The sequence below is a fragment of the Corythoichthys intestinalis genome, chromosome 19 (assembly GCF_030265065.1).
Source record: "Corythoichthys intestinalis isolate RoL2023-P3 chromosome 19, ASM3026506v1, whole genome shotgun sequence".
NCBI lineage: Eukaryota > Metazoa > Chordata > Actinopteri > Syngnathiformes > Syngnathidae > Corythoichthys > Corythoichthys intestinalis.
Genome location: NC_080413.1, coordinates 5,945,440 through 5,973,047, shown reverse-complemented (window position 1 = coordinate 5,973,047; position 27,608 = coordinate 5,945,440). Strand labels below are relative to the sequence as shown.

At 38.7% G+C, this 27,608-nt stretch overlaps 1 protein-coding gene across 2 annotated transcripts; it reads right to left on the bottom strand.

Moving 5' to 3' along the window:
• Nucleotides 1-809: 809 nt before the first annotated feature.
• Nucleotides 810-27,122, bottom strand: LOC130907268 (ALK and LTK ligand 2a-like). 2 transcript variants are annotated; one of them, XM_057822141.1, is made up of 6 exons: nt 26,987-27,122; nt 20,858-21,214; nt 9,018-9,071; nt 8,784-8,864; nt 8,625-8,699; nt 810-1,936 (listed from the first exon to the last, which is right to left on the bottom strand). In XM_057822141.1, the coding sequence occupies exons 2-5, from the start codon at nt 21,156-21,158 to the stop codon at nt 8,635-8,637; spliced, it is 501 nt and encodes a 166-aa protein (XP_057678124.1). In that variant the 5' UTR covers nt 21,159-21,214; nt 26,987-27,122; the 3' UTR covers nt 810-1,936; nt 8,625-8,634. The 2 variants fall into 2 exon arrangements, with proteins under 2 accessions (XP_057678124.1, XP_057678123.1); XM_057822140.1 differs by lacking the exon at nt 26,987-27,122 and adding an exon at nt 23,076-23,601.
• Between the last annotated feature and the right edge of the window lie 486 nt (nt 27,123-27,608).

Genomic DNA, 27,608 nt, shown 5'->3' with positions numbered 1-27,608 from the left:
TTCATAATGCCATGCACACGGTCAAGCATTCCAGTGCCAGAGGTAGCAAAGCAACCCCAAAACATCAAGGAACCTCCGCCATGTTTGACTGTGGGGGATTGTGTTCTTTACTTTGAAGGCCTCGTTTTTTTCTGTAAACTCTTATGTTGATGCCGTTTCCCAAAAAGCTCTACTTTTGTCTCATCTGACCAGAGAGCATTCTTCCAAAACGTTTTTGGCTTTTTCAGGTAAGTTTTGGCAAACTCCAACCTGGCTTTTTTATGTCTGCGGGTCAGGAGTGGGGTCGTCCTGGGTATCCTACCATAGAGTCCCTTTTCATTCAGACACCGATGGATAGTACGAGTTGACACTGTTGTACCCTCGTACTACAGGACAGCTTGAGCTTGTTTGGATGTTAGTCGAGGTTCTTTATCCACCATCCGCATAATCTTTCGTTGAAATCTCTCGTCAGTTTTTCTTTTCCGTCCGCATTTAGGGAGGTTAGCCACAGTGCACGCTAGTCGCAGGAACATTTAGGTCTTTGGAGGTGGACTTGTAGATTTGAAATTGCCCGTGCTTCCTCACAATTTTGCTTCTCAAGTCCTCAGACAGTTCCTTGGTCTTCTTTTTTTTCTCCATGCTCAATGTGGTACACGCGAGGACACAGGACAGAGGTTAAGTCAACTTTAATCCATTTTAACTGGCTGCACGTGTGATTTAGTAATTGCCACCACCTGTTATGTGCCACAGGTAAGTAACAGGTGCTGTTAAATATACAAATTAGAGAAGCATCACATGGTTTTTGTGCCAATACTTTTGTCCGGGCCACTTTTTGAGTTTTGAGTAAAATGATAATAATTAAAAAAAAAAAAAAAAATCCCCCCATTCTCTTTTGTGTTTTTTCAAATGAAGATATCACTACCAAAGCCTTTGTAATTGCAATCATTTTCTGGGAGAAATTGAGCAATATGTGACAGAATTGCAGGGGTACCAATATTTTTGGCCAGCAGTGTACATCTGTGGTGCTGCAATGCATGCTAGGAGGCAAGTAGGACGACAACAGTGTTGACAGCAGGTGGCAGCAGAGGTTGACTGTCTCCCTCAAGAGAGCAGTGGTGGCCAAATGAAGCCTCTTGAAGCAATGAAGCTTTGCAGTGGTTCATTTGGTCTTATGACAGTCTTATGATGCCGCTGTCAAATAAAGTGTTCCCGGTTAATATCTTTTGGTGTACCTATCCCATAATACAATGAGGACAGCTATGGCTAACTGTATATATGAACAAATGCCGTTTTCTTGTCAAATTTGGTTGGTGGCGGCTTATAGACAAGTGCGCCTTATAGTCTGAAAATTCCGGTATCTATTAAGAATTACATGTCTTTCTATCCATGCTACCCTTTTAAGTTCAATACTTCTTAACTTTACTTTATCAATGCACTGTAACAGTTCGTGCAAGCCATAGTGTTGACACAGCAAAAGCAGCACAAAGGCCTCATTTTTGTACCAATTGTATAATTTATTTAAATATATCTTGCTTTCATATATCTATATATAGCTATATACCGCTTGTATGTCTGACTTTTCCATGATTTTAACACTACGTACACGCAAACTCCGAAACCCGGCAAAATCTTTTTCAAATATATAAATATAGACTTTGACGGAATGTTCTGTGAATTCCCGTTGTCCCGTAAACGTCTCGCCAAGAGTCTGTGTCCGGCGAACGAATCGTCCTTTCTTCTCGTCTTTGGACGATTTTCAACAGTCTCGAAAGACGTCCGGTCCATGTGGCGTAATATCGTCCATATTTTCAGTAGACTTCAGTAGAAGGACACTTGTTTTGCCTGAGTTCATTAAACTTGGATGTCTCAATTGTTTTCAGGCGGCTCTCCCATTGTCCGAGGCACTTTTCCCACCCGAGACAGTCGGAGTTCTGGATAGCAGGTGTTTAGCTTGGACCTTGAAGAAATGAAAACAAAAGCGTACTTAGAGCTCGTTCTTTGAGTTTTTTTGGCCCGAGACTGAAGAATAATTCTCCCCTCTCCCTTGTGCTTCCCTTAATATGTTGTATTCGCACAACAGCGGTGCACTTTCTAGTGTAAAAAGCGCTGAAGTATGAATTGTTAACTCTTAGTTGCCATTGACTGTGCTGGACGTCCAATGTATTGGAACTGGGATGGCGGCTGATCAGTTAATATTCGCTAAAAAAAAAACTGTAAAGACTAAATCTAGTTGCAAAAGTATCCAATCATTGCTTGCTAGCATAGGCGGAATTTGACTTTTGGGGCAGGAGGGGCACAACATGTTGATGACCCTACAACGCAGTGTCAACAATAAAATTAACTTACAAGAATATTTATAATAATAAGTTGACAATGAGCGTTTTTTTCTTTCCCATCATTCTTGAGGGGAATTCTAATTCAGGCTGCTTCGGCAATACTTCTCGCCAAGATCGTCATCCATTGAATTTAGTACGCCCGCCGGTGTTGTGCCAATGTAGTTACCCCAGTCAAAAATGGTATCCCCTGGGCGGAGCCATATGTAGGTACATTTGTGTCTTTATTATTCAATCAAAAGAAAAGTTGCTTCAATTAAAAAAAAAAAAAAAAAAAAGCTTCACTTAAAATATATTTTTTCAACCAAAAAAAGTCGCTTCAATCAAAAAAAATAAAAAATAAAATAAATAAATAAATAATAAACTAAAATGATGAAATAAAAAAAAAACTATTTAAAAAAATGCACGTGAAAGCAATTTTTCTTTGATTAATTTTTTCTTTTTTTTTTTTTTGATTGAAGCAACTTTTTGATTGAAGTAATGTTGATTTGTGTTTGGGTCACATTTTGGCTAAGACATTTTCCTCTATTATTTAATTTAAAAAAGAAAAGTTTCTTCACTTAAAATACATATATTCAACCAAAAAAAGTCACTTCAATCAAAAAAAATAATGATTATAATAATAATAAAAATAAATAATAAACTAAAATGATTAAATTAAAAAAAAAACAACCCAAAAAAAATGCACGTGAAAGCAATTTTTCTTTGATTCTTTTTTTTTTTTTTTTTTTTTTTTTTTGATTGAAGCAACTTGAAAAGCAAATTGAAGTAATGTTGATTTGTGTTTGGGTCACATTTTGGCTAGGACATTTTTCTATATTATTCAATTTTTAAAAAAAAAAGTTTCTTCAATTAAAATATATATTTTCAACCCCAAAAAAGTCAATAAAATAAATACATTTTAAAAATTATTTATTTATTTATTTTATTGACTTTTAAAAAAATTTTTTAATAATGAACAGAAATAATAAACTAAAATGATGAAATTTAAAAAAAAAAACAAAAAAAAAACATTTTTCTTTGATTCTTTTTTTTTTTTTTTTTTTTTTTTTTTTGAGATTGAAGCAACTTTTTGATTGAAGTAATGTTGATTTGTGTTTGGGTCACATTTTGGCTAGGACATTTTTCTCTATTATTCAATAAATTAAAAAAAAGTTTCTTCAATTAAAATATATATTTTCAACCCCAAAAAAGTCGATAAAGTTTTTTTTTAAAAATGTGTTTGAATATAAAAATAAACCCAAATGATGAAATTAAAAAAAAAAAAATGCATGTGAAAGCTATTTTTCTTTGATTATTATTATTTTTATTTATGTATTTTTTTTTTTTGATTGAAGCAACTTTTTGAAGTCAATGTCGATTTGTGTTTGGGTATTTCTCTATTATTCAAAAAAAAAAAAATTAAAAAAAAAAAAAACATTTCAATCATAGAAAAAAGTTTTTGAATGGAAAAAAATATTTGAGATTGAAAAATTTGCATTTGAACACTTAATTTTTCATTGAAAAAGTTTTCTTTGATTGTAGCAATCTTTTTTGTGTTTGGGCCATATTATGATTAGGACATTTGTGTCCAAATCATTCAATCAAAAATAATATTTTCAATCAAAGGAAAAAATCATTTTTAAAAATATCTTTTTCTCTAATATATATATATATCAGGGGTCGCGTTAACCGGATATTTTCCGTCGTTGACCGGTTTTTTAAAACGGTGACGGAAAAAACTGACGTCCGTCCGTCATTTTGACAGGTTGCAATTCACACCCCAGACCACAGGGTGGCGATATTAATTAGCTATTGTCTCTCTTAATGCATGACGTCGTTGGCTCTTCTGTCAGAATATTGTAGCGTCACCGGGGTCTGGCGGCGGCACCGTGATTGACACATCAACGCGAGGTTCTTATTGGTGCACCCGGTGTGCCAGTGCGTCATCCAATTGATGGACAAGATTGCCGCCCAATCACATGACGCCACAACTCCGCCCCCCTGACTGGAGCCGCCATATTGTGTGTCAGCTGTTCATGTTTACCGCTACGTACATGCCTCCTATTACGGCGTGTTTTTCTGCTCGTTAATATTAATAATCAAAATGGTGAAGGCGTGTGTGGCGGTTGGTTGCTGTAACAGAAAAGATAGACGGAGAGACTTGAAGTTCTACCGTATTCTGAGAGACCCGGGAGGATGAGAGCGAGATGGACTGCTGTAATTCGACAAGAAATCTGGGCACCAAACGATCACCACAGACTATGTAGTAGTCATTTTATATCTGGTAAGATGCATTTAATATATATTTAGAAGATTTTGAGCTGACAACCACAATTAAGATCATTGTGTGACGTTGGTGATTGGGGTCTATATCGTTGCCTCTTTTTCTTTGGGGGCGGAGTTGTTGGCGGTAAGCAGAGTAAAAAGGGAGAAAAATACCACGACTCCCGTGTCTAATTTTTCGCCGCCAAGCAAGCGTTACAATATTAATTAAAAATGAATGAAAACTAAATACTATTGAATATGTCATCATTATCATTTTAAAAATTTAAGTGACCGGTAAAAATAGACTATGACCGGATTTTTATGACCCTGTCAGTCAAAATGACAGACAACGAAAATGTCTAGCGCAACCTCTGATATATATATATATATATATATTTTTTTTTTTTTGAAAATTTTTAATTATATGCAAAGCAAATGACTGTCTAAGGTGTTCGAAAAATAATTTCCACTCATTATAAAAATGTTTTTTTGTCCATTTCATTCATTTTTGTTGCAGTTTTATTGCTTGACAACTTTTCTATAAATATCGGAAAGTCAATTACATGCAATGATACTTTTTGACCCCCTCCTGTCCCCCCTGGCCCCCCTTAAAATCAGCTTACGCTTACTAGCAGGGGTTAATTTGTAACCTATTGATTTTGGCCTCCGTGTGTTCCGGGACTTATTTGGGCCGATCGGGCACCTCTCGTGTGACATTAAAAAAAATAAACTTTGGAAATTTGCGGCATATGGGGAGCAAGCAGCCAGGATCAAACAGTATTTCAGCATGCCAAAAAGACAGTTGCATTTACTGTCTTTATTCAAAAAGAAGGGAGATGGTTCAAAACGAGTCAGAAAAGCAACAACCGGCGATGAGGGCAAATGCGGCGAGAATTCACTATTTTTGTTACTTTTCATTGCCTCAAAAATACTTTTTGCGTGTATTTCCCTCTCATACTTTTAACCATTGTGCTTTTTGGTGGTAGCTTTAAAGCAGTTGGCTACATTAGTCACGTAGTGTACATAAGGGTTAGGGCTACATTTAAGTATTAAGGCATTATTTTTACTACGTTCTGCCTGTATGCATCTAAACAAAACAAGTTGAGAGTACAGTACAGTAGTACTTTGGATGTCAAATTCGCCTCATGTAGGATGTTTTGGCAGAACACCGGGTGCAGCAGGAGGCTAGGGTCGCAGCAGCTAGCCAGGTTCACGGACAGCCAGCAAAGCCGGGGCAGGAGGCTGCTACCATGGCAGGTTCAGTGCCACCTGGACTTGGGGCAGCTACAGAGCCAGCAGTCAGCCAGGTGGACCACCAACAGGCCAGTACCCGTCTGGGAAATTCGGGTTTGGGCTGCACAATTTGTAAGGCGGAGGGAACTTTGAGGCCAGAGAAGACGGGCGGGATGAAACTCGCAAAAGAATGGGTCTGTGTTACTTATTGTAATCTCAGATTTTTTGGTTTTTGTTTTACAAGTTAGACCTGTTGAGAAACTAATTGCTGACTGTGTACTGTAAGTCCCACCTGTGGTTATGTGGGCAATTGCCCCTGTGCAGAGTACAGCCTAAATAATTGTAAATTGTTGTCATAACATTTATACCATGGATAGTATCTGAAATTGAGGCTTGTAAGTGGGCATTTGCGTGTTGTTTTCAGCACCATTTTCTGCGTATGTTCCGGGACCTGTGCCCGTCTAGTCATCCCTGCGCTGTCATATGTAGTTTGCGTTCCGGCACCTTATGATTTACAAATTAAGCACTGCTTACTAATACTATGTGCCAAATTGTGCGTATGTATTAAGTAGGACTCGCAGTTATTAGAATTTGAACTAATCAGATTTGTTTTTGCAAATATTTGACTAATCAGCTTATTTATAAATAATATTTACTGTTATATTACTTGGGGCTTAACATTTTAACAGTAAATGTGTATCGAAACCAAAACCTATGCTTTAAAACGTTTAAGATTATCTGTCAAATGAATCAATAAGTAACTGTTTTAGTGGTATAAACAAATCAGAAAGTATTCAGGATTACTCCCAGAAAACCTGCAAAGCTTGGTGGTTATTATTTATATTTTTTTTTTTGAGGGGGCATACAGTAGAACAAAACTATTAAGCTATCAGTTTTGTGTTTTTCTAGCAGCACATTTGACATATTTACGTAAAATAAATGCTAACTGCCCGTTTTTTTTGGTGTTGCTTTTAATCAAGAATCAAGACCGTTTTACGTCCATATCTGTAAAGGATTCAGGGATTTACACATTTATTCACAAGAATTTTCAACGTAAAAAGCTCTGGTGATAAGGCGGCGCCACAATGGCTTAAAGACTAACAGCACATTCGACATGTTTACGTAAAATAAATGCTAACTGCCCATTTTTTTGCTTTTAACCAAGAATCGTGAATGTTTTACGTTCATACCTATAAAGAATTCAGGGATTTAAGCATTTATTTACAAGATTTTTGTGGTGATAAGGTGGTGGTGCCACAGTGGCTAGTGGCACATTTGACTGATTTACGTAAAATAAATGCTAACTGCCCAGTTTTTTTCCTTTTAACCAAGAATCGAGACTGTTTTACGTCCAGATCTATAAAGGATTCAGGGGTTTACGCATTTATTCACAAGAATTTTCAACGTAAAAAGTTATTTTTGGTGATAAGGCGGCGCCACAATGGCTTAAAGACCAGCAGCACATTCGACGTACCTACGTAAAATAAATGCTAACTGCCTGTTTTTTTGCTTTTAACCAAAAATTGACAGTTTTACGTTCATATCTATAAAGGATTCAGGGATTTACGCATTTATTCACAAGAACATTCGACATAAAAAGCTCTTTGTGGTGATAAGGCGGCGCCACTGTGGCTTAAAGACTAGCAACACATTCGACATATTCATGTAAAATAAATGCAAACTGCCAATTTTTTTTTGCTTTTAACCAAGAATCGAGACTGTTTTACGTTAATATCTATAAAGGATTCAGGGATTTACGCATTTATGCACAAGAATTTTCAACGTAAAAAGCTCTGGTGATAAGGCGGCGCCACAGTGGCCTAAAGACTAGCTGCACATTCGATATATTTGCGCAAAATAAAAGCAAACTGCCCATTTTTTTGCTTTTAACCAAGAATCGAGATTGTTTTACGTCCAGATTTATAAAGGATTCAGGGGTTTACGCATTTAGTCACAAGAATTTTCAACGTAAAAAGCTCTTTTTGGTGATAAGGCGGCGCCACAGTGGCTTAAAGACTAGCAGCACATTCAACGTATCTACGTAAAATAAATGCCAACTGCCCGTTTTTCGCTTTTAACCGAGAATTGAGATTGTTTTACGTCCATATCTATAAAGGATTCAGAGATTTACTTATTCATTCATAATCGTAAAAAGCTCTTTGTGGTGATAAGGCGGCGCCACAGTGGTTTAAAGACTAGCAGCACATATGACATATCTATGTAAAATACATGCTAACTACCCATATTTTTGCTTTTGACCAAGAATCGATATTGTTTTACGTTCATATCTATAAAGGATTCAGGGATTTAAACATTTATTCACAAGAAATTTCAACATAAAAAGCTATTTGTGGTAAGGTGGCGCCACAGTGGCTTAAAGACTAGTAGCAGATTCGACATATCTACGTAAAATAAATGCTAACTGCCTGTTTTTTGCTTTTAATCAAGAATCAAGACTGTTTTACGTCCATATCTATAAAAAATTCAGGGATTTACGCATTTATTCACATGAATTTTCAACTTAAAAAGCTCTTTGTCTGTGTTTCCACTCGATCAGCTTTGACGGAGATTGGCCCCCTATTAATCCCTGTGTCATGTCAATATATTATGAAGTCTATGGATAACCTTTGGGGATACAAAGGATCACGATATATCACAGTTTTGATATTTTGTCACACCCCTAGTCAGCATACAGCGCTCAAATCTCAGGTCATCTCTTATCAAAGCTAAAACTAAAAAAATCAAAGTGACCTTGTGTTTCCGAAAACCCATAAAATGAGTCACTCAAATCTCTCCAATGTGTATTAGGTGTCATAAATGGAGTATACATACCTTCCATATGTTAGGCCCCGTTGCACATGGGACTGCCAGCAAGGCGCGTGAGAAGCCGCGCACATCTTTTGAAATCTGACAAAAGAAAACCGCACGTCTTAGTGACCTCCCGCTAGCTTTCGCGAAGGAAAAAGCCGACGTCATGCCGGGCTCACTCACATTCAGGTATCGTGCAATCTCGGGTGTGGTGGTACACGTGGTACACGTGCCTCCTGCACTTGGGGCTAAAAAAGAGCGGACCTAAAAGGGCAAATCAGGCAACATGTTTTAGAACAGACAACACATCTGTTTCGGATCTATATTTTCTTCACATATTTTGCAGCATCGTCTTTCTCACATACTTTTGACACTATGTACTAGAAATTTCACATGGCTCAGGAAGGAAGGCCTTACCTGTGATATGTTTCAGGTATTTGTCCTTCCATCGAGGATCTCGCGGGGTTCCGCCTGGTGAAGAAGACAAAACAAGGCATCAGTTTACCAAAATCGCATTCCGGTTCCGGCTCGGTATTGCCTGACTCTTTCAAATGCCGCTTTTGGCGATGATTTGTCACCAGTATTACTCTCAAAGACACTCTCATGAATGATTAGGCATTTAAAAGGAGAGAAAAATACTTTGTCACTCATCGCCTCGGCTGGCAACATTTTTGCTAAAACAACTTTTTTATAGATGGAATTCCAGCTTGACAGTCAAGCTGTTTTTTCAACGGTCTTCAGCATGTGGAGAAAAAAAAACCTCTCTCTGAGGGGCTGTTTCGCAAACAAAAGAAAAACACAAGTTGTTCGGATTGTGTAAAACCTCAAATGGCCACGGAATACTTCTTAAAAGTGATCCTCAGACGATGTAGGCTCTAATAAGCCACAATTGTTCTCTTTTTATTAAAATATGTTATTAGAAACTAGGGTTGTTCCGGTCATGTTTTTTTGCTCCCGATCCGATCCCGATCCTTTTAGTTTGAGTATCTGCCAATCCCGATATTTCCCGATCCGATTGCTTTTTTTTTTTTGCTCCCGATGTGGAACAAAATTTATTGGATAATTTAAACTTTTTTAACAAATAAAAAACTGAAAAGTGGGGCGTGCAATATTATTCGGCCCCCTTGCGTTAATACTTTGTAGCGCCACCTTTTGCTCCACTTACAGCTGCAAGTCGCTTGGGGTATGTTTCTATCAGTTTTGCACATCGAGAGACTGACATTCTTGCCCATTCTTCCTTGCAAAACAGCTCGAGCTCAGTGAGGTTGGATGGAGAGTGTTTGTGAACAGCAGTCTTCAGCTCTTTCCACAGATTCTCGATTGGATTCAGGTCTGGACTTTGACTTGGCCATTCTAACACCTGGATACGTTTATTTTTGAACCATTCCACTGTAGATTTGGCTTTATGTTTTGGATTATTGTCCTGTTGAAAGATAAATCTCCGTCCCAGTCTCAGGTCTTGTGCAGATACCAACAGGTTTTCTTCCAGAATGTTCCTGTATTTGGCTGCATCCATCTTCCCGTCAATTTTAACCATCTTCCCTGTCCCTGCTGAAGAAAAGCAGGCCCAAACCATGATGCTGCCACCACCATGTTTGACAGTGGGGATGGTGTGTTCAGGGTGATGAGCTGTGTTGCTTTTACGGCAAACATATCGTTTTGCATTGTGGCCAAAAAGTTCAATTTTGGTTTCATCTGACCAGAGCACCTTCTTCCACATGTTTGATGTGTCTCCCAGGTGGCTTGTGGCAAACTTTAAACGAGACTTTTTATGGATATCTTTGAGAAATGGCTTTCTTCTTGCCACTCTTCCATAAAGGCCAGATTTGTGCAGTGTACGACTGATTGTTGTCCTATGGACAGACTCTCCCACGTCAGCTGTAGATCTCTGCAGTTCATCCAGAGTGATCATGGGCCTCTTGGCTGCATCTCTGATCAGTTTTCTCCTTGTTTGAGAAGAAAGTTTGAAAGGACGGCCGGGTCTTGGTAGATTTTCAGTGGTCTGATGCTCCTTCCATTTCAATATGATGGCTTGCACAGTGCTCCTTGAGATGTTTAAAGCTTGGGAAATCTTTTTGTATCCAAATCCGGCTTTAAACTTCTCCACAACAGTATCTCGGACCTGCCTGGTGTGTTCCTTGGTTTTCATAATGCTCTCTGCACTTTAAACAGAACCCTGAGACTATCACAGAGCAGGTGCATTTATACGGAGACTTGATTACACACAGGTGGATTCTATTTATCATCATCGGTCATTTAGGACAACATTGGATCATTCAGAGATCCTCACTGAACTTCTGGAGTGAGTTTGCTGCACTGAAAGTAAAGGGGCCGAATAATATTGCACGCCCCACTTTTCAGTTTTTTATTTGTTAAAAAAGTTTAAATTATCCAATAAATGTTGTTCCACTTCACGATTGTGTCCCACTTGTTGTTGATTCTTGACAAAAAAATTTAATTTCATATCTTTATGTTTGAAGCCTGAAATGTGGCGAAAGGTTGCAAGATTCAAGGGGGCCGAATACTTTTGCAAGGCACTGTACATTCAACATACAGTACATAAGTACTGTATTTGTTTATTATGACAATAAATCCTCAAGATGGCATTTACATTATTAACATTCTTTCTGTGAGAGGGATCCACGGATAGAAAGACTTGTGACTTTGTATATTGTGACTAAATATTGCCATCTAGTGTATTTGTTGAGCTTTCAGTAAATGATACTGTAGCCATGCCTAAATGCATGATGGGAAGTGGAACCATGTCTGTGCGTAGTGCTACCAATTGATATATCTTCTCTGCGTTGAGAATTAACATCAGGTGTTAAGAAAAAGATCAATTGCTACCTTGCTTCCCCACATTGCTTTCCCACAATATTTCTAGGGATTGTAAGGCTTTAGCCAATTAAAAAAAGGCTCCAAAGGCTGCCAAAATTCACTCTACTCATTTTATGCTGCCTTTTATCTCGCTATATAGATAAAATGACGCCATTACAGATTGAGCGCGACAATGCGTGAGTGGGTCGTGCAGTGCATGCATTAATTGCGTTAAATATTTTAACGTGATACATTATTAAAAAAATTAATTACAGCTGTAATCGGGATAAAATTGATAACCCTACCTTAAGCCTAAACTAAAGACTCTGGATGAGTGTAACATATTATGTCTGTAACGTTAAATACAATTAGAAAACGATTTAATCAAAACAAAAAAAAACAAAAAAATTTTAAAAGGCATGGCCGATATTTTTTTGCCGATTCCGATACTTTGAAAATGACGTGATCGGACCCGATCGACCGGCATCCCGATCGATCGGGACATCTCTATTAGAAACATATATTATTGCTATTGATTTAAAAATCTATAATATCTAGGACATGTTTTGACCTAAAGAGGGCGCCGTGTTTTACGTGAGCAATGCACGCTGGAGGTGATGACGCGGTTGGCCTGGACTGGGAGAATAGCTGTGCTAGCTAGCATAGGCGGAGTTTGATTTTTGGGGCAGGGTGGGCAAAACATGTTGATGACCCCGAAACCCAGTGTCATCAGTAAAATTAACTTACAAGAATATTTATAATGATAAGTTGAAAATGAGCATTTTTTTTGTTTCCCATCATTCCTGAGGGGAATTCTAAATCAGGCTGCTGGCAGGACAGCTATACTTTTCATCCATTGAATATGGTACGCCCACCGGTGTCGTGCCAATGTAGTTACCTCAGTCAAAAATTGTATCCGCTGGGCGGAGCCATATGGAGGTAGATATGTGTCTTCAAAAAAAAAAAACAAGTTGCTTCAATCAAAATATATATCTTCAATTTTTAAAAAAAGTCATTTCAATCAAAATATATATTTTCAATTTAAAAAAAGGGATTTCAATCAAAAAATGTGTTTGAATGCAAAAATAAATTTGAAATTCAAAAAAATGCTTTTGGAAGCTATTTCTATTAGAATTTGTATTTGTTTGTTTTTTTTTTTTTTTTTTTTTTTTGATGTCAATTTTTTAGATTGAAGTAATGTTATTTTGGCTAGGACATTTGTGTCATTGCTAATCAATCAAAAAATAGGTTGCTTCATACCAAAAAATATATATAATCAAAAGAAAAATCACTTCATTCAAAAAAAGAAAAATTTAAACATAGAAAAAACAATGTTTTTGAATGCGAAAAAATATTTGAGACTTAAAAATTTGCATTTGAACACTTAGTTTTTCATGAAAAAAAGTTTTCTTTGATTTTAGCAATCCTTCTTGTGTTTGGGCCATATTATGGGTAGGGCATTTGTGTCTAAATCACTCAATCCCCCAATAAGTTGCTTCAATCATAAAAAAATATTTTCAATCACAGAAAAAAATCATTTATAAAAAATAGAATTGCCCTCCCCATTTTTTTTTCTTTTTAAATGAAATGCAAAGCAAATAACCGTCTAAGGTGCTAGTCACATGATCTGGTCGAAAAATAATTTAGACCCATTATAAAAATATCTTTTCAAAACGTTTTTGGCTTTCTAAGATAAGTTTTGGCATACTCCAGCCTGGCTTTTTTATGTCCCTGGGTCAGAAGTGGGGTCTTCCTGGGTATGCTACCATAGAGACCCCTTTCATTCAGACCCCGACGGATAGTACGGGTTGACAATGTTCTACCTTTGGACTACAGGACATCTTGAACTTGTTTGGATATTAGACAAGGTCCTTTATCCACCATTTGCACAATCTTTCATTGAATTCTCTTCTGAATTTTTTTCCCCCGTCCACATCTAGGGGGGTTAGCCACAGTGCCATGGGCTTAACACTTATTGATGACACTGTGAACGGTAGACCCAGGAAGATACAGGTCTTTGGAGATGGACTTGTAGCCTTGAGATTGTCCATGGTTCCTCACAATTTTGCTTCTCAAGTCCTCAGACAGTTCTTTGGTTTTCATTCTTTTTTCCATGCTCAATGTGGTACACACAAGGACACAGGACAGAGGTTGAGTCAACTTTAATCCATTTTAAATGGCTGCAAGTGTGATTTAGTTATTGGTGCCACAGGTAAGTAACATGTGCTGTTAATTATACAAATTAGAGAAGCATCACTTGATTTTTTCAAAGGGTACCAATACTTTTGTCCGGCCCATTTTTGGAGTTTTGTGTAAACTAGTAATTATTTAAAAAAAAAAAAAGAATTTCATTGCAAGTAAAATAAATGAAGATATTACTACCAAAGCATTTGTAATTGCAATCATTTTCTGGGAGAAATTTAAATTATTGGACAGAATTGAAGGGGTGCAAATACTTTTGGCCAGCAGTGTATAGCCCTATGGTCTACGTGCTCATCTATCGTACGCAAACGCGGGTTCGAATCCCGCAGGAGACTTTCAAATTTTTGCTTTTACTGTTCGTTTTGTGAAATATCGGCAGTACTGTCCTGCTCATCACCTTCCCGCTCGGGGTTAAATTGGAAAGGCAGAACCGACGATGTTTATGTAGCTAACGAGTAACACTGTGGAAGTATGGCAGCGCCGCCCAGTGTCGTCAACGCCCAGAGTGCATTGCATCGTCAACAACAATGGCAACCTACTACTTAAACAAATTTTTCTAATTTTCTAAAAACGAAAACATTAAGAGGGGTTTGAATATCAAATTCTTATAACTCATACAAACATTTATCTTTTAAGATTACAAGTATTTCTGTCCGTGGTGTATGCTTTTGTTTTCTTCTCTCACTCGCCGAGTTGAGACGGTGTGACCGCATACCACAGGCTTTAAAATGAGCGATAAGCCTCGGAACTTTAAGCGCTAGTTCTGAATGGGCTTAGCGGTTAAGTCGTCAATGGCCGTCGGTGCGAACAATAGCGTCTGTGAACTGTGACGGCGGTGCCTCGCTTCATTTCGCGGGAGTCAGTCGTTCATTTTTAACACTGGAAGTCCCGTTTTTTTTGGGGGGGGGGGCTATAAAGAAATACCAGAAAGGTGTCAAATGACCCGGATACCAAACTGACTGACTGGGCTTTGTCAAACAACAATGATTAGCTTCTTGAATATAAGACAGACGCGTGGACTTCTTGGTGGGTCTTGCAAAGGAATTGGCTCACTCTCACGTGGGCGCAAAGAAGGCGCAGAAGGAAAAATTGCCTTGGCAACAACCTTCAACACTTAGCCCCGGGAAAAGGGCGAAGCGTCATAAGTCACCACATAAAAAATGTGTGGTTTTTTATTACACCGTCCCTTGTACTGTAGGCAAACTGCAGCTTTTGGAAGATGTAAAAAGGTTGTCCGCCCGATCGTCTGCCTGAGCGGTCCACTGTCCGACAAGCAACAACTGTTTTGTCCAACTGGACAAGCCTATTTGGGAGGGGGAGAGAAAATGACCTCTAAAGGTGTTCATTGCCACAGACAACCATCCAATGGCACCTTTCTGTCTGCATAAAGTTTACACACACACATACAGTATACAGTGGGGCAAATAAGTATTTACTCAACCACTAATTGTGCAAGTTCTCCCACATGAAAATATTAGAGAGGCCCGTAATTGTCAACATGGTTAAACCTCAACCATGAGAAACATAATGTGGAGAAAAAAACCCCGAAAAATCACATTGGTTGATTTTTAAAGAATTTATTTGCAAATCATGGTGGAAAATAAGTATTTGGTCAATACCAAAAGTTCATCTCAATACTTTGTTATGTACAATTTGTTGGCAATAACAGAGGCCAAACATTTTTGTAACTCTTCACAAGCTTTTCACACACTGTTGCTGCTATTTTGGCCCATTCCTCCATGCAGATCTCCTCTAGAGCAGTGATGTTTTGGGGCTGTCGTTGGGCAACACGGACTTTCAACTCCCTCCACAGATTTTCTATGGGGTTGAGATCTGGAGACTAGCTAGGCCACTCCAGGACCTTTAAATGCTTCTTACGAAGCCACTCCTTTGTTGCCCTGGCTGTGTGTTTGGGATCATTGTCATGCTGAAAGACCCAGCCACGTCTCATCTTCAATGCCCTTGCTGATGGAAGGAGATTTTCACTCAAAATCTCTCGATACATGGCCCCATTCATTCTTTCCTTTACACAGATCACTCGACCTGGTCCCTTTGCAGAAAAACAGCCCCAAAGCATGATGTTTCCACCCCCATGCTTTACAGTGGGTATGGTGTTCTTCGGGTGCAATTCAGTATTCTGTCTCCTCCAAACACGAGAACCTGTGTTTCAACAAAAAAGTTCTATTTTGGTTTCATCTGACCATAACACATTCCCCCAGTCCTCATCTGGATCATCCAAATGCTCTCTAGCGAACCGCAGACGGGCCTGGATGGGTACTGGCTTCAGCAGGGGAACACGTCTGGCAGTGCAGGATTTGAGTCCCTGGCGGCGCATTGTGTTACTGATAGTAGCCTTTGTTACTGTGGTCCCAGCTCTCTGTAGGTCATTCACTAGGTCCCCCCGTGTGGGGACCTCTGGGATTTTTGCTCACCATTCTTATCATTTTGACGCCACTGGGTAAGATCTTGCTTGGAGCCCCAGATCGAGGGAGATTATCAGTGGTCTTGTATGTGTTCCATTTTCTAATAATTGCTCCCACAGTTGATTTCTTTCCACCAAGCGTTTTACCTATTGCAGATTCAGTCTTCCCAGCCTGGTGCAGGTCTAGATTTTTGTCTTTAGTGTCCTTCGACAGCTCTTTGGTCTTGGCCATAGTGGAGTTCTGAGTGTGACTGACTGAGATTGTGGACAGGTGTCTTTTATATCGATAATGAGTTAAAACAGATGCCATTAATACAGGTAACGAGTGGAGCCTCGTTAGAAAAGGTTAGACCTCTTTGACAGCCAGAAATCTTGCGTGTTTGTAGGTGACCAAATACTTATTTTCCACTCTAATTTGGAATTTTTTTTTTTTTTAATCAAACAATGTGATTTTCTGTTTTTTTTCCACATTCTGTCTCTCATGGTTGAGGTTTTCCCATGTTGACAATTACAGGCCTCTTTTATCTTTTCAAGTAGGAGAACTTGCACAATTGGTGGTTGACTAAATACTTATTTGCCCCACTGTATGTGAGACATACTGTAAGTCTGACGACAGTGTGGTTCCATGCATGAAGTTTAAAAAAAAACAAAACTGACGAGTATGTTCCATTTGGTTTACACAGAGGATAAAACTGGAAGAGTTGAAGGGACAAGTAAACACTTAAAAAGGAAAGTCACATCCTGTCAGTAGTTTGGTCTATTTTATGGTGGCTTTTTCACCACAACCTGTTTTCTGGGCTTGAAAGTGACAACAAGCCAGCTAGAATAACACCAATTTACGCTTCCTCCATCAGCCAAGGCACCCCTCCCCGTCAAACACTCAATATGCTAACTGGAGCAATCCAACCCTGTGGTTTTCCGAGTGATAATGAGAATGACTAATGAGGACCACAGTGCTCACAAAAGATATGCTGATTAGGGTCAGATGATCCTTCTCTGGTTACAAAAGTGACTTTTATCAACTGATCCACCCTAGGTAGATCTCGTGTTAATCACCGTTTTAGGAAACGTCAATCTTTTCCGCTCCGTTCTTCTCTGTGGCCTTGGCTTAATGACTGAAACCTGGATCACGTTCAACAGCAAAGACGACTGTGCGAAGACATTTCCGATTAATTTCAGACATTTCCAAGATCTTTTTTGTTTTTTTTTTTAAAGAAAAACGCTCACTACTCTCAAGCCAAAAAAGATTTTTCCAAATGGATCTAACAAAGCTGTCATTCAAAAATCAGAGAGTTAACACGGTCCTTAAACACATTTGTTTCCCATCACAAATTCCCTCGGTTTTCGGTTTGCTTCCCACTCAATATTTATGGACGGGGAAACAGCTTCTACAGTAAGTGCCAGAAAAATCAGCCGATGTAATGCGAGAGATGCTTTGAAGTCCCGAAAATAGCACGTGGCTGAATTTGGCACTGGATCGAGTTGCCGTATTAGCCAAATTAGCCTCTGGCGTTTTCCTAACGAAGCTTTCCTTAGCGTATTAACAAAATACAAATGAAGAAATTCATCATTTTTTAAACGTATCATTATAAAGATGATGCTAACGCTTTCGCACAAATTCTGTCAAGGTTGGCAGAGGAACAGAGACAAAACGTTTTGTCTGAGAAGGAAAAAGAAAGGGCGTCTATCAGGATATACAGAACAAACATTGGCCCGACTTTCACCCGCTGGCGTGACACCCCCCGAAAACCGAACGGTGGGGGGTTGACCACACTAAGCCGCACAGTTGCTAACCGCCATATGCTAATGTTTAGCCACAACTGGATTCATTACCTTATTACTATTCATCCTTCACACAGCCATTGGAAACAGAAATGTCATTTAATTGATTGAGTGATTTATTGATTGCTTGAATGATTGATGATTTTACAACACTGTGCCGGTGTGCGCTAGGAAACGCAGTCTTTTTAAGGCAAAACACTACCACTTTTGTCCACTGGCGTCGCTAAAATTGACTTAGACTGAAAAGTGTTGCTTAAAACCGATCCTAGGCAGCTTGCCGAGATATTGTTTGTGTATCCTTTCATTGTTAGTTGCATCATTACCTTGTTTTTATTTCATTTGTCGGCCTCTCATTGCGTTTTTTTTTATTTTTTATCCCGGCCTACTGTCACGTACCCTTTTCGTGTCTCCCTTTTAGCGGTTTGTTTTGTTTTTCAGGGTTTTTTTTGTTTGTGTTAAATAAACCCTTTTACACAAGCCCAATGTTCTTGTTGTCTGCTTGCCGTCTGAAGTGAGCCTCATTTTGAATTCCGGGGTCAAGCCAGCCACACTTTTACAACACTGTGCCGGTGTGTGCTAGTCCTCATGGGAAACTCAGTCTTTTTTAAGGCAAAACACTACTGCTTTTATCCACCGGTGTCGCTAAAATTGACCAAGAATGAAAAGTGTTGTTTTAGACTGATCCTAAGCGGCTTGCCGAGATAGCAATTTTTTTTGTGTGTGTGTTAAATAAACCCTTTTACGCAATGCTGATGTTTTTGTGGTCTGCTTGCCGTCTGAAGTGAGCTGCGTTTTTTAATTCAGGGGTCAAACCAGCCGCACTTTCAGTTGCGTTTCCCTTCCAGGTTTAAACCGCACAGACAGACAACACATTAAGTGTTGCTTTAAATAACCACTTTCATGACAATATGATACCGATTCTTTGGACCATACAATATTTGCTGATTATTCAAGTTAAATTTCACCTGAAGCAGTAAAAACTAGGGTTGTCAGACGGGTAACCGATAATATCGGCCGATAAACACATTTTAAAATGATATCGGATAATATCGACTTTGGTTTTTCATTATCGGTTCGGGGCAAATATGCATGTTGCCTTCAAAGTGAATGTAGAAGCCTTCTGACTTTGTACAAAGGCTGGTCACAGCTTAGCATGGCAGTTATGCCTATTGACCATTACATGTCTCCAAACTACGATGCTTGGGATTTGTTATGTGAGTATTATCTTTATTACAGCATCCAATGGGGCCGTCCTCTGCTCGAAATGCGCACCTTCCGCCTATTCTCGCTCCCAGAATACGCAGCGCTTGTGACGTAGGACAATAACAGGACTGGTTGCTATGGGAACGTACGCATACCCAAGGAACCTTGCTAAAAGGAGTATTAAAGTTGCTAATAAAATCGTTTAGGATTATTTTAGGTGCATATATGTTATATTTTTCTTATAGAGTATTCGACGAGGAATACGATAGACCCATTAATAGACTTTTTTGGAAAAAAATCACCATTTCTTTAAGTAGTCACATGAATAATGAGGTGGCCTGTGAAAATAAACGTACAACAACTCGGCAAGGACTTTCAAGAGAGTACTAGGTGAGTCACTCTTTAAACAATTGTGTGGTATTAATTAAGGTTGTTCCAATCATGTTTTTTTGCTCCTGATCCGATCCCGATTGTTTTAGTTTGAATATCTTCCGATCCCGATATGTCCCGATCCGATTGCTTTTTTTTGCTCTCGATACAATTCCAATCATTCCCGATAATTTTTCCCGATCATATACATTTTGGCAATGCATTAAGAAAAAAAATGAATAAAACTCGGACGAATATATACATTCAACATACAGTACAAAAGTAGTGTATTTGTTTATTATGACTAAATCCTCAAGATGGCATTTACATTATTAACATTCTTTCTGTGAGAGGGATCCACGGATAGAAAGACTTGTGACTTTGTATATTGTGACTAAATATTGCCATCTAGTGTATTTGTTGAGCTTTCAGTAAATGATACTGCAGCCATGCCCCAATGCATGATGGGAAGTGGAACCATGATGGGAAGTAAAACCATGACTGTGCGTCGTGCTACCAGTGGATATATCTTCTCTGCTTGGAGAAATAAATTATGGTGTTAAGACAAAGATCAATTGCCACCTTGCTTCCCCACATTGCTTTCCATGACAATTCAAATCATAGGGAGAGGGATTGCAAGGTTTTAGTCAATTGAAGAAAGGTTCCAAAGGCTGCCAAAAATCCCTCTACTCATTATGCGCTGCCTTTTATCTCACTATATAGGTAAAACGGCGTCTTTACAGCTTGAGCGCAACAATGAGTGAGAGGGTCGTGCAGCGCATATATTACTAGCGTTAAATATTTTAACGTGACACATTTTTTAATAAATTAATTGCCGCCGTTTTCGGGATATTTTTAATAACCCTACCTTAAGCCTAAACTAAAGACTCTGGATGAGTGAAACATATTATGTCTGTAATGTTTAATACAATTAGGAAACGATTTAATTAAATATATATATATATATATATATATATATATATATATATATATATTAAAAAAAGGCATGGCCGATATTTTTTTGCCGATTCCGATACTTTGAAAATGACGTGATCGGACCCGATTGATCGGGACATCTCTAGTATTAATAGCTGACTGGACATTCTTAAACATGTATACTCTACGTGACATGGTTAGTGCTGATTGGGATTGATAGCAGAATCGTTAGATAATCTGCCAAATTATTCCATGGTACTGAAACACTCCCTACACTTGTCGCTGTGACACTGCAGTAAAGCTGCGTGTGCTAAATCTGTTGGCCCTCTGGGAGCCCTAGGCAATTGCCTGGTTTGCCTAATGGGACGGGACGCCTCTGAGCATGTGTGTGTGTACTGCCATTGTGCACGCCTAGTATGGAGATAACGCGTGAGTATGACATATTTCGACAGAAACTGCTGTTTTTTTGAATGAGAAAAACTAATCACCTCCTGCTGTGAGTGACTTGTGTTGCTTCGTAACTCACCGATCCTCCGATGCCTTCTGTCTGCTTTGGATCGCCGTAAATCCCTCTGTTCCCCGTGTGGGGTCGTCATCACGGTCACCGGCCAAGCGCTCGTCCGCCGGCTCCAGGAGGCTTCCGCCGTGGTAACCGTCCTCCTGGTGGTGTGCGCGTCGCGGATCAACTCCTCCACGCGCTTCGCCAGCTCCGACGCGCGCCTCGAACCTCGGCTCACGCTCGTTCTCGGCGTCGGCCCGGCGCCGACCAGCGTGCACGTGACCATCAGCAACACTCCCACGGTGGCGTGCGCGCGCATCGCCTTCATTGCTCACGCGGCCCCGAATACAAAAAAAAAACAAAACTTTGCCTTTCTCTTGATCGCTGCAAGACAAAAGGACGAAAGTCATGCAATTTGCCATGACAAACCCTGCATGGGAACACTATAGAGCCGGATAAAAACAATTTCAAGCAAGGGCGTAGGTTTGCATATAGGGACAGTAGGGACACAACGCTACCAACTTTTCAGGATGCTCAAATTTTCCCCATAAACTTTTAAGCAACCTTATTTGCGGTATATAATGACTTTATGTCATTTAGATTGTCTTCCCATATATTTTAATTGTTGTAATTGACCCCACCATTATTAACGGAATTATTTTCATTATTTGCAGACTTACATGTACCTCTTTTCACTTGCTGAATGTGCCAGTCCACCCCCCCCCTTAAACGCTTATTTAATTGGCTGATGACTTGACGCCCCCGACAAAAACAAACACATACACACCCACACATTAGATATCAGGGATATTAGAAGTTTTTTTTTTTCCCAGCCAGTAGCAGCCACTGTAAGAAATGTAAAAATACAATGCTGTAGAAGTGGGGAAAACACCACTAATATTGCTACTGAAAGTTTGACCTGCATCAAAGTTAGCACAACATTAAACTGTTTTAACTTGCTAACCTGCAAAACTTGCGTAGGAAGCTGCATTTTATTTTAGTTATGTGGTCTTAAAGCAGCCCACAGGAGCTTTAATTTCCCCCCCCCCAGTTTGGCTGTGCTTGTGGACAAAAACAGTAGTGTTCTACCTGAAGGACAGATCCATTTTTATCTATTTATTTATTTTTGTTATTCCCTGACAAAGAAGTTTTTCAGCTATATTTAATTTCTTTATTTAGACAATGTTGAGTGGTCTTAAGACAAATGTAGATTCTTTTTTTGAATTCCTGGATCGTTAAGAGATGATTAACAAGCTTGTATTTGTTTTCTACGTCAATATAATATATGTTCAAATAATGCAAATTAAATTTGCTCTTAAAATCCGGATTTTTTTCTGGAAGTTTTAAATGTTTCTTTAGTAGTTTTTGAAAACAAAGGTTAGAATTGAACAGTGTAGGCTGAACCAATACACATGAAAGTTAGTATAAATCAATACAGATTTATTTTTGCATTGATCATTATGAATGTCCCGTCCCCAGAAAAAAGTGTACATGCAGGTTATACTGTTATATCGTCCCTACCATTGTTGAGACCAAACCTACGCCCTTGATTTCAAGTACTCGCACATGCGCACCAGAACCTCACAAAGTTACTTGCACAGTCCCCTCGTCCTATATAAGTATACAAATTCTATATATACTACATTGCCCCTATGACTTATTCTATAAAGTACTTTTGTGGATTATTAAAACTCCTAGAGTACTTTTAAGTGCTTTTTGGCACCCGTTCAGTACTTTTGGGGACTTATAAACCTCATTTTTTAGGTGGTATTATTTCCCTGCAAAGAAATCCAGCATATGTGCCGGTTTTTGAACCAGAAAAAAAACCCACACCAAAACAACAAATCCAGCCGAATTTCTGTTTTGGTATACTGATTTTAAAAGAAACCTGCATAATTCGTTTTCTTAGCAGCTTTGGCATCATTTCAATCCTTTTGGGTTCTCTCAGGCTCCTATATAGTATTTTTGTGTACTATTTAGCAACCTTTTAGTACTTTTGAGTAACTCTTGGGTACCATTTGACGCCAGCTAAAAAAGTGCAAGCCCAAAATAGGAACTTTTGTAAAGCAGTTAGATATCGTGGAATTATTTTTTCCAAGAAACATGAATTAGACGTCTTAAATGCAAAGAACTCAAAGCTTAAAAGTCACTTGCAGTGAAAACCAACTAAAAATAAGAGTATAAGACCCCCCCAAATTTTCCGTCCTAACTTATAATAAATTCATATAAAAATGATCAAACATACCTTTATTCGCTTTTTAATCCTCTTCTGTAAATCCCAAACGTCCGTTTATGAATGAAAACAACAAAAAACTAAGTTCCTCCAAGTGTCGTCGTCTTAAAGATCCAAACGGAGGTCATAAGTGGACCCTCCGGGTGTGCGTGCGCGTGGACCCCGTGCTGCGGTGCCCCATGCCCGCGTCTTGGGAGGCAGTATTGTCTGGCTATAAAGCTCCGAAAACGCGCATCCGAGTCGAGCTCCCAACCCTCTCAGCCTCCTCGTCTTGTCCGTTTCCCACCTTCTCCGCGTGTGACTCACTCCGCGATGCCAGCCAAGAGTCCGATCATCCTCCCTTTTTTCTCTCCCGTCTTCCAATATATATGTCTCTCCTTCTACCCCACCTCCCCCTTTAATACTTCCACTGAAATTCCCGATCAGTTCCGATGACCTCGTTCGGATCCATTAAGGACGCGTGCGTAAAAAGGTCTCCAAACTCGATTACGCGCAGAGCCAAAAGGCGCTCGGGTGCGTTCTCCTCGGTTCTCCAACTTTTCCCATCACTTGGGATGGATTTAGCGGCAAATCAGTGCGCCCCTCCTTCTTTTATGCGGGCGTGTATCCACCCATCAACACCCCCAGCTCTCCGCAAACCCTCCTCCCATTTTTCAAGTCACAACTTCACGCTCTTGTTAAAACAAGCGCGTTTTCCAAATATTAACAATTTTTAAAATTTGTTTTAAGGGGGTGGCCCCGGGTGGGGTGGGGGGGGGGGTCTGTCAAAAGACTTGGTGCTGAAAGGAAAGCATCAATAAGCAGGTGGCATTTTACCCCTATTCGGACGATCGTTGCCAGCCCTCCAAGTCAAAATGGATTGGACGTCTATCGCTGTCAATGGCAGCCAGTGAGTTACCATACATTTCAGACTATAAGCCACTAATTTTTCCTTCATTTTGAATCCTGCGGCTTATTTGTTGATTTATTTGGGTTAATAGGTAACAATTTGACAGCGGCGTCATAAGACTGTCATAATCATGACATGACACTATCATAGGTATTACTGAATGCTTATGACCAAGGGCGTAGGTTTGGCCTCTCAATATTTGTAGGGATGATATTAAGGCTAACCTGGATGTACACTTTTTGCTCAGGATGGGACATTAATACCTATCAGATTGGGTGAACGAGGGTCAGGGCTACATTTCTCACGAATATGAACCTAATTAATTGATATACTAAATCAGGGGTGCTCATGACGTTGATCATGATCGACCAGTCAATCACAAAGCTAGTGTGGGTAGCTTGCGGCACTCCCCCCCCCCCAAAAATATATATTTTTTTAATAAGGCTGTCAAAATTATCGCGTTAATGGGCGATAATTATTTTTTTAATTAATCACGTTAAAATATTTGACGCAATTAACGCACAAATGCCCCGCTGAAACAGATTCAAATGACAGCAGTGTGAAATGTGTACTTGTAGGGTTAGGGTTGTATTTTCGGAGTTTTGCCGCCCTCTGCTGGCGCTTGGGTGCAACAGATTTTATAGGCTTCAGCACCCATGAGCATTTTGTAAGTAATTATTAACATCAACAATGGCGAGCTACTAGTTTATTTTTTGATTGAAAATTTTACAAATTTTATTAAAACGAAAACATTAAGAGGGATTTTAATATAAAATTTCTATAACTTGTACTAACATTTATCTTTTAAGAACTACAAGTCTTTCTATCAATGGATCGCTTTAACAGAATGTTAATAATGGTAATGCTATCTTGTTGATTTATTGTTATAATAAACAAATACAGTACTTATGTACCGTATGTTGAATGTATATATCCATCATGTGTCTTATCTTTCCATTCCAAGAATAATTTATAGAAAAATATGGGATCTTTTTTACATCCATTCAAAAGTGAGATAATTTGCCGAATACACTAAATGACATCTGTTATAAGCATTTATTAATGCTCATGAGAGTGTCATGTCATAATTATGATTGTCTCATGACAGTCTTATGGCGCCACTGTCAAATAAAGTGTTACCAAATACCATAACTAGCAATTAATGAAACAACTGGAACACTAAGTGAAGAAATAATACGCACAGAACATGAGTTTTGATTGTTTTTTAAATTTGTAGCGCTGCAATGCATGCTAGGAGGCATGTTGGGTGACAACAGTGTTGACAGCAGGTCGCAGCAGAGGTTGACTGTCTCCCCCAAATGGAGCAGTGATGGCCAAATGAAACTTCTTGAAGCAATGAGGCTTTGCAGCCAATTGGTTCAAAGCTTCATGGTGGTTCATTGGTCTTATGACAGTCTTATGATGCCTCTGTCAAACAAGGTGTTACCAAACACCATAACTAGCAATTAATGAAACAACTGGAACAGTAATTGAAGAAATATTTTTGCACAGAAGATCAATTTTGATTGATTGATTTTTTTTTTTTTTTTTTTTTACATTTGTAGCGCTGCAATGCATGCCAGGAGGCATGTTGGACAACAACAGTGTTGACGGCAGGTGGCAGCAGAGGTCCACTGTCTCCCCCAAAAGGGAGCAGTGATGGCCAAATGAAACTTCTTGAAGCAATGAGGCTTTACAGCCAATTGGTTCAAAGCTTCATGGTGGTTCATTTGAACAGGGAGCTTTGTCACCCACAAAATGCAAGCCACCTCCTTATTAAAACGTGTGCCATGATCCCAGTATTTGACATACCGTATTGGCCCGAATATAAGACGGTGTTTTTTGCATTGAAATAAGACTGAAAAAGTGGGGGTCGTCTTATATTCGCGGTCTAGACGTTATACCCATTCACGACGCTAGATATCATTGAAGCGATGGTCTGTCATGACAGATCTCAGCTGCTCTCAAGTTTAACCAGTTTGCATTATTTTATTGCAATGGTTTTCCTTATCAAGATTTGTTTCAAGACTACAGTTACTGTTAGACTTCACTTTGATGGTTAATGCAGTTATTGCAATTTTGTTGTTTTATCACAATAGATTGGTTTATGTACATTTCAAAAACCAGAAGCCATTCATTTACGAATGTGATTGCACTTTAGTTTACATATTTAAATGTTCAGATATTAACTTTAATGAGGGAAAATAACATGCTTTTTCTCTCAAATATATTGTTAGAATTAGGGCTGTCAAAATTATCGCGTTAACGGACGGTAATTAATTTTTTAAATTAATCACGTTAAAATATTTGATGCAATTAACGCACATGCCCCGCTCAAACAGATTAAAATGACTCAGCGTAATGTCAGCTTGTCTCTTGTTTTTTGTTGTTTGGCGCCCTCTGCTGGCGCTTGGGTCCAAATGATTTTATGGGTTTGTGGAGTGAGCATGGTGTAATTATTGACATCAACAATGGCGAGCTACTAGTTTATTTTTTGATTGAACATTTTACAAATTTTAATAAAACGAAAACATTAAGATGTTTTAATATAAAATTTCTATAACTTGTACTAACATTTATCTTTTAAGAACTACAAGTTTTTCTATCCATGGATCTTTAAGAGAATGTAAATAATGTTAATGCCATCTTGTTGATTTATTGTTATAATAAACAAATACAGTACTTATGTACCGTATATTGAATGTATATATCCGTCTTGTGTCTTATTTTTCCATTCCAACAATAATTTATAGAAAAATACGGCATATTTTATAGATGGTTTGAATTGCGATTAATTACGATTAATTAAATTTTTAAGCTGTAATTAACTCGATTAAAAATTTTAATCGTTTGACAGCCCTAGTTATAATCATTTATTTCAGATGTACTGTCATTATTTTCTGTATAAAAATTAATTTGGTGTTCAAAAAGTCTTTTTTCATACTTGAATCTTGAAAAAGAGGGTTTCGTCTTATAGTCAGGGTCGTTTTATATTCAGGCCAAGACGGTAATATAAAACACGTAACTTACTCACTTCCTCGTCAGTCCAATGGTCCCACAGTTGTCAGACTTGCTTTGGCCATTATCCATGGTGAACAGGAACTTTTTGAAAGCAAAAAGGCTAACATGCCTCTCCCTGGTGTAGCAACAAAAGCCTGCATCCCATTGGGCTGGCGTGATATGAAAAATAAGCGAAATAATCCACAAAATCAGCTGAATCCGCAGTGGTTCTGCATACTGTAGTATTGGCTGTATACTTAAGATTAGGGTTTTTCCGACCATGTTTTTTTTTTTTTTTTGCTCCCGATCCGATCCCGATCGTTTTAGTTTGAGTATTTGCCGATCCCGATATTTCCCGGTCCAATTGCTTTTTTTTTTGCTCCCGATTCAATTCCAATCATTCCCGATAATTTTTCCCGATCATATACATTTTGGCAATGCATTAAGAAAAAAATGAATAAAACTCGGACGAATATATACATTCAACATACAGTACATAAGTACTGTATTTGTTTATTATGACAATAAATCCTCAAGATGGCATTTACATTATTAACATTCTTTCTGTGAGAGGGATCCACGGATAGAAAGACTTGTAATTCTTAAAGGATAAATGCGACTTTGTATATTGTGATAAATATTGCCATCTAGTGTAT

What these genes read in the sequence shown, in the direction of transcription:
- LOC130907268 (XM_057822141.1), bottom strand. Translation starts at nt 21,158, where the DNA reads ATGAAGGCGATGCGCGCGCACGCCACCGTGGGAGTGTTGCTGATGGTC. An exon ending in CAGAAGGCATCGGAGGATCG is followed by an intron (nt 9,072 to 20,857) that starts GTGAGTTACGAA and finishes CTTCTTCACCAG; the next exon opens with GCGGAACCCCGCGAGATCCT. An exon ending in AGATTGCACGATACCTGAAT is followed by an intron (nt 8,700 to 8,783) that starts GTGAGTGAGCCC and finishes TTCTTTTGTCAG; the next exon opens with ATTTCAAAAGATGTGCGCGG.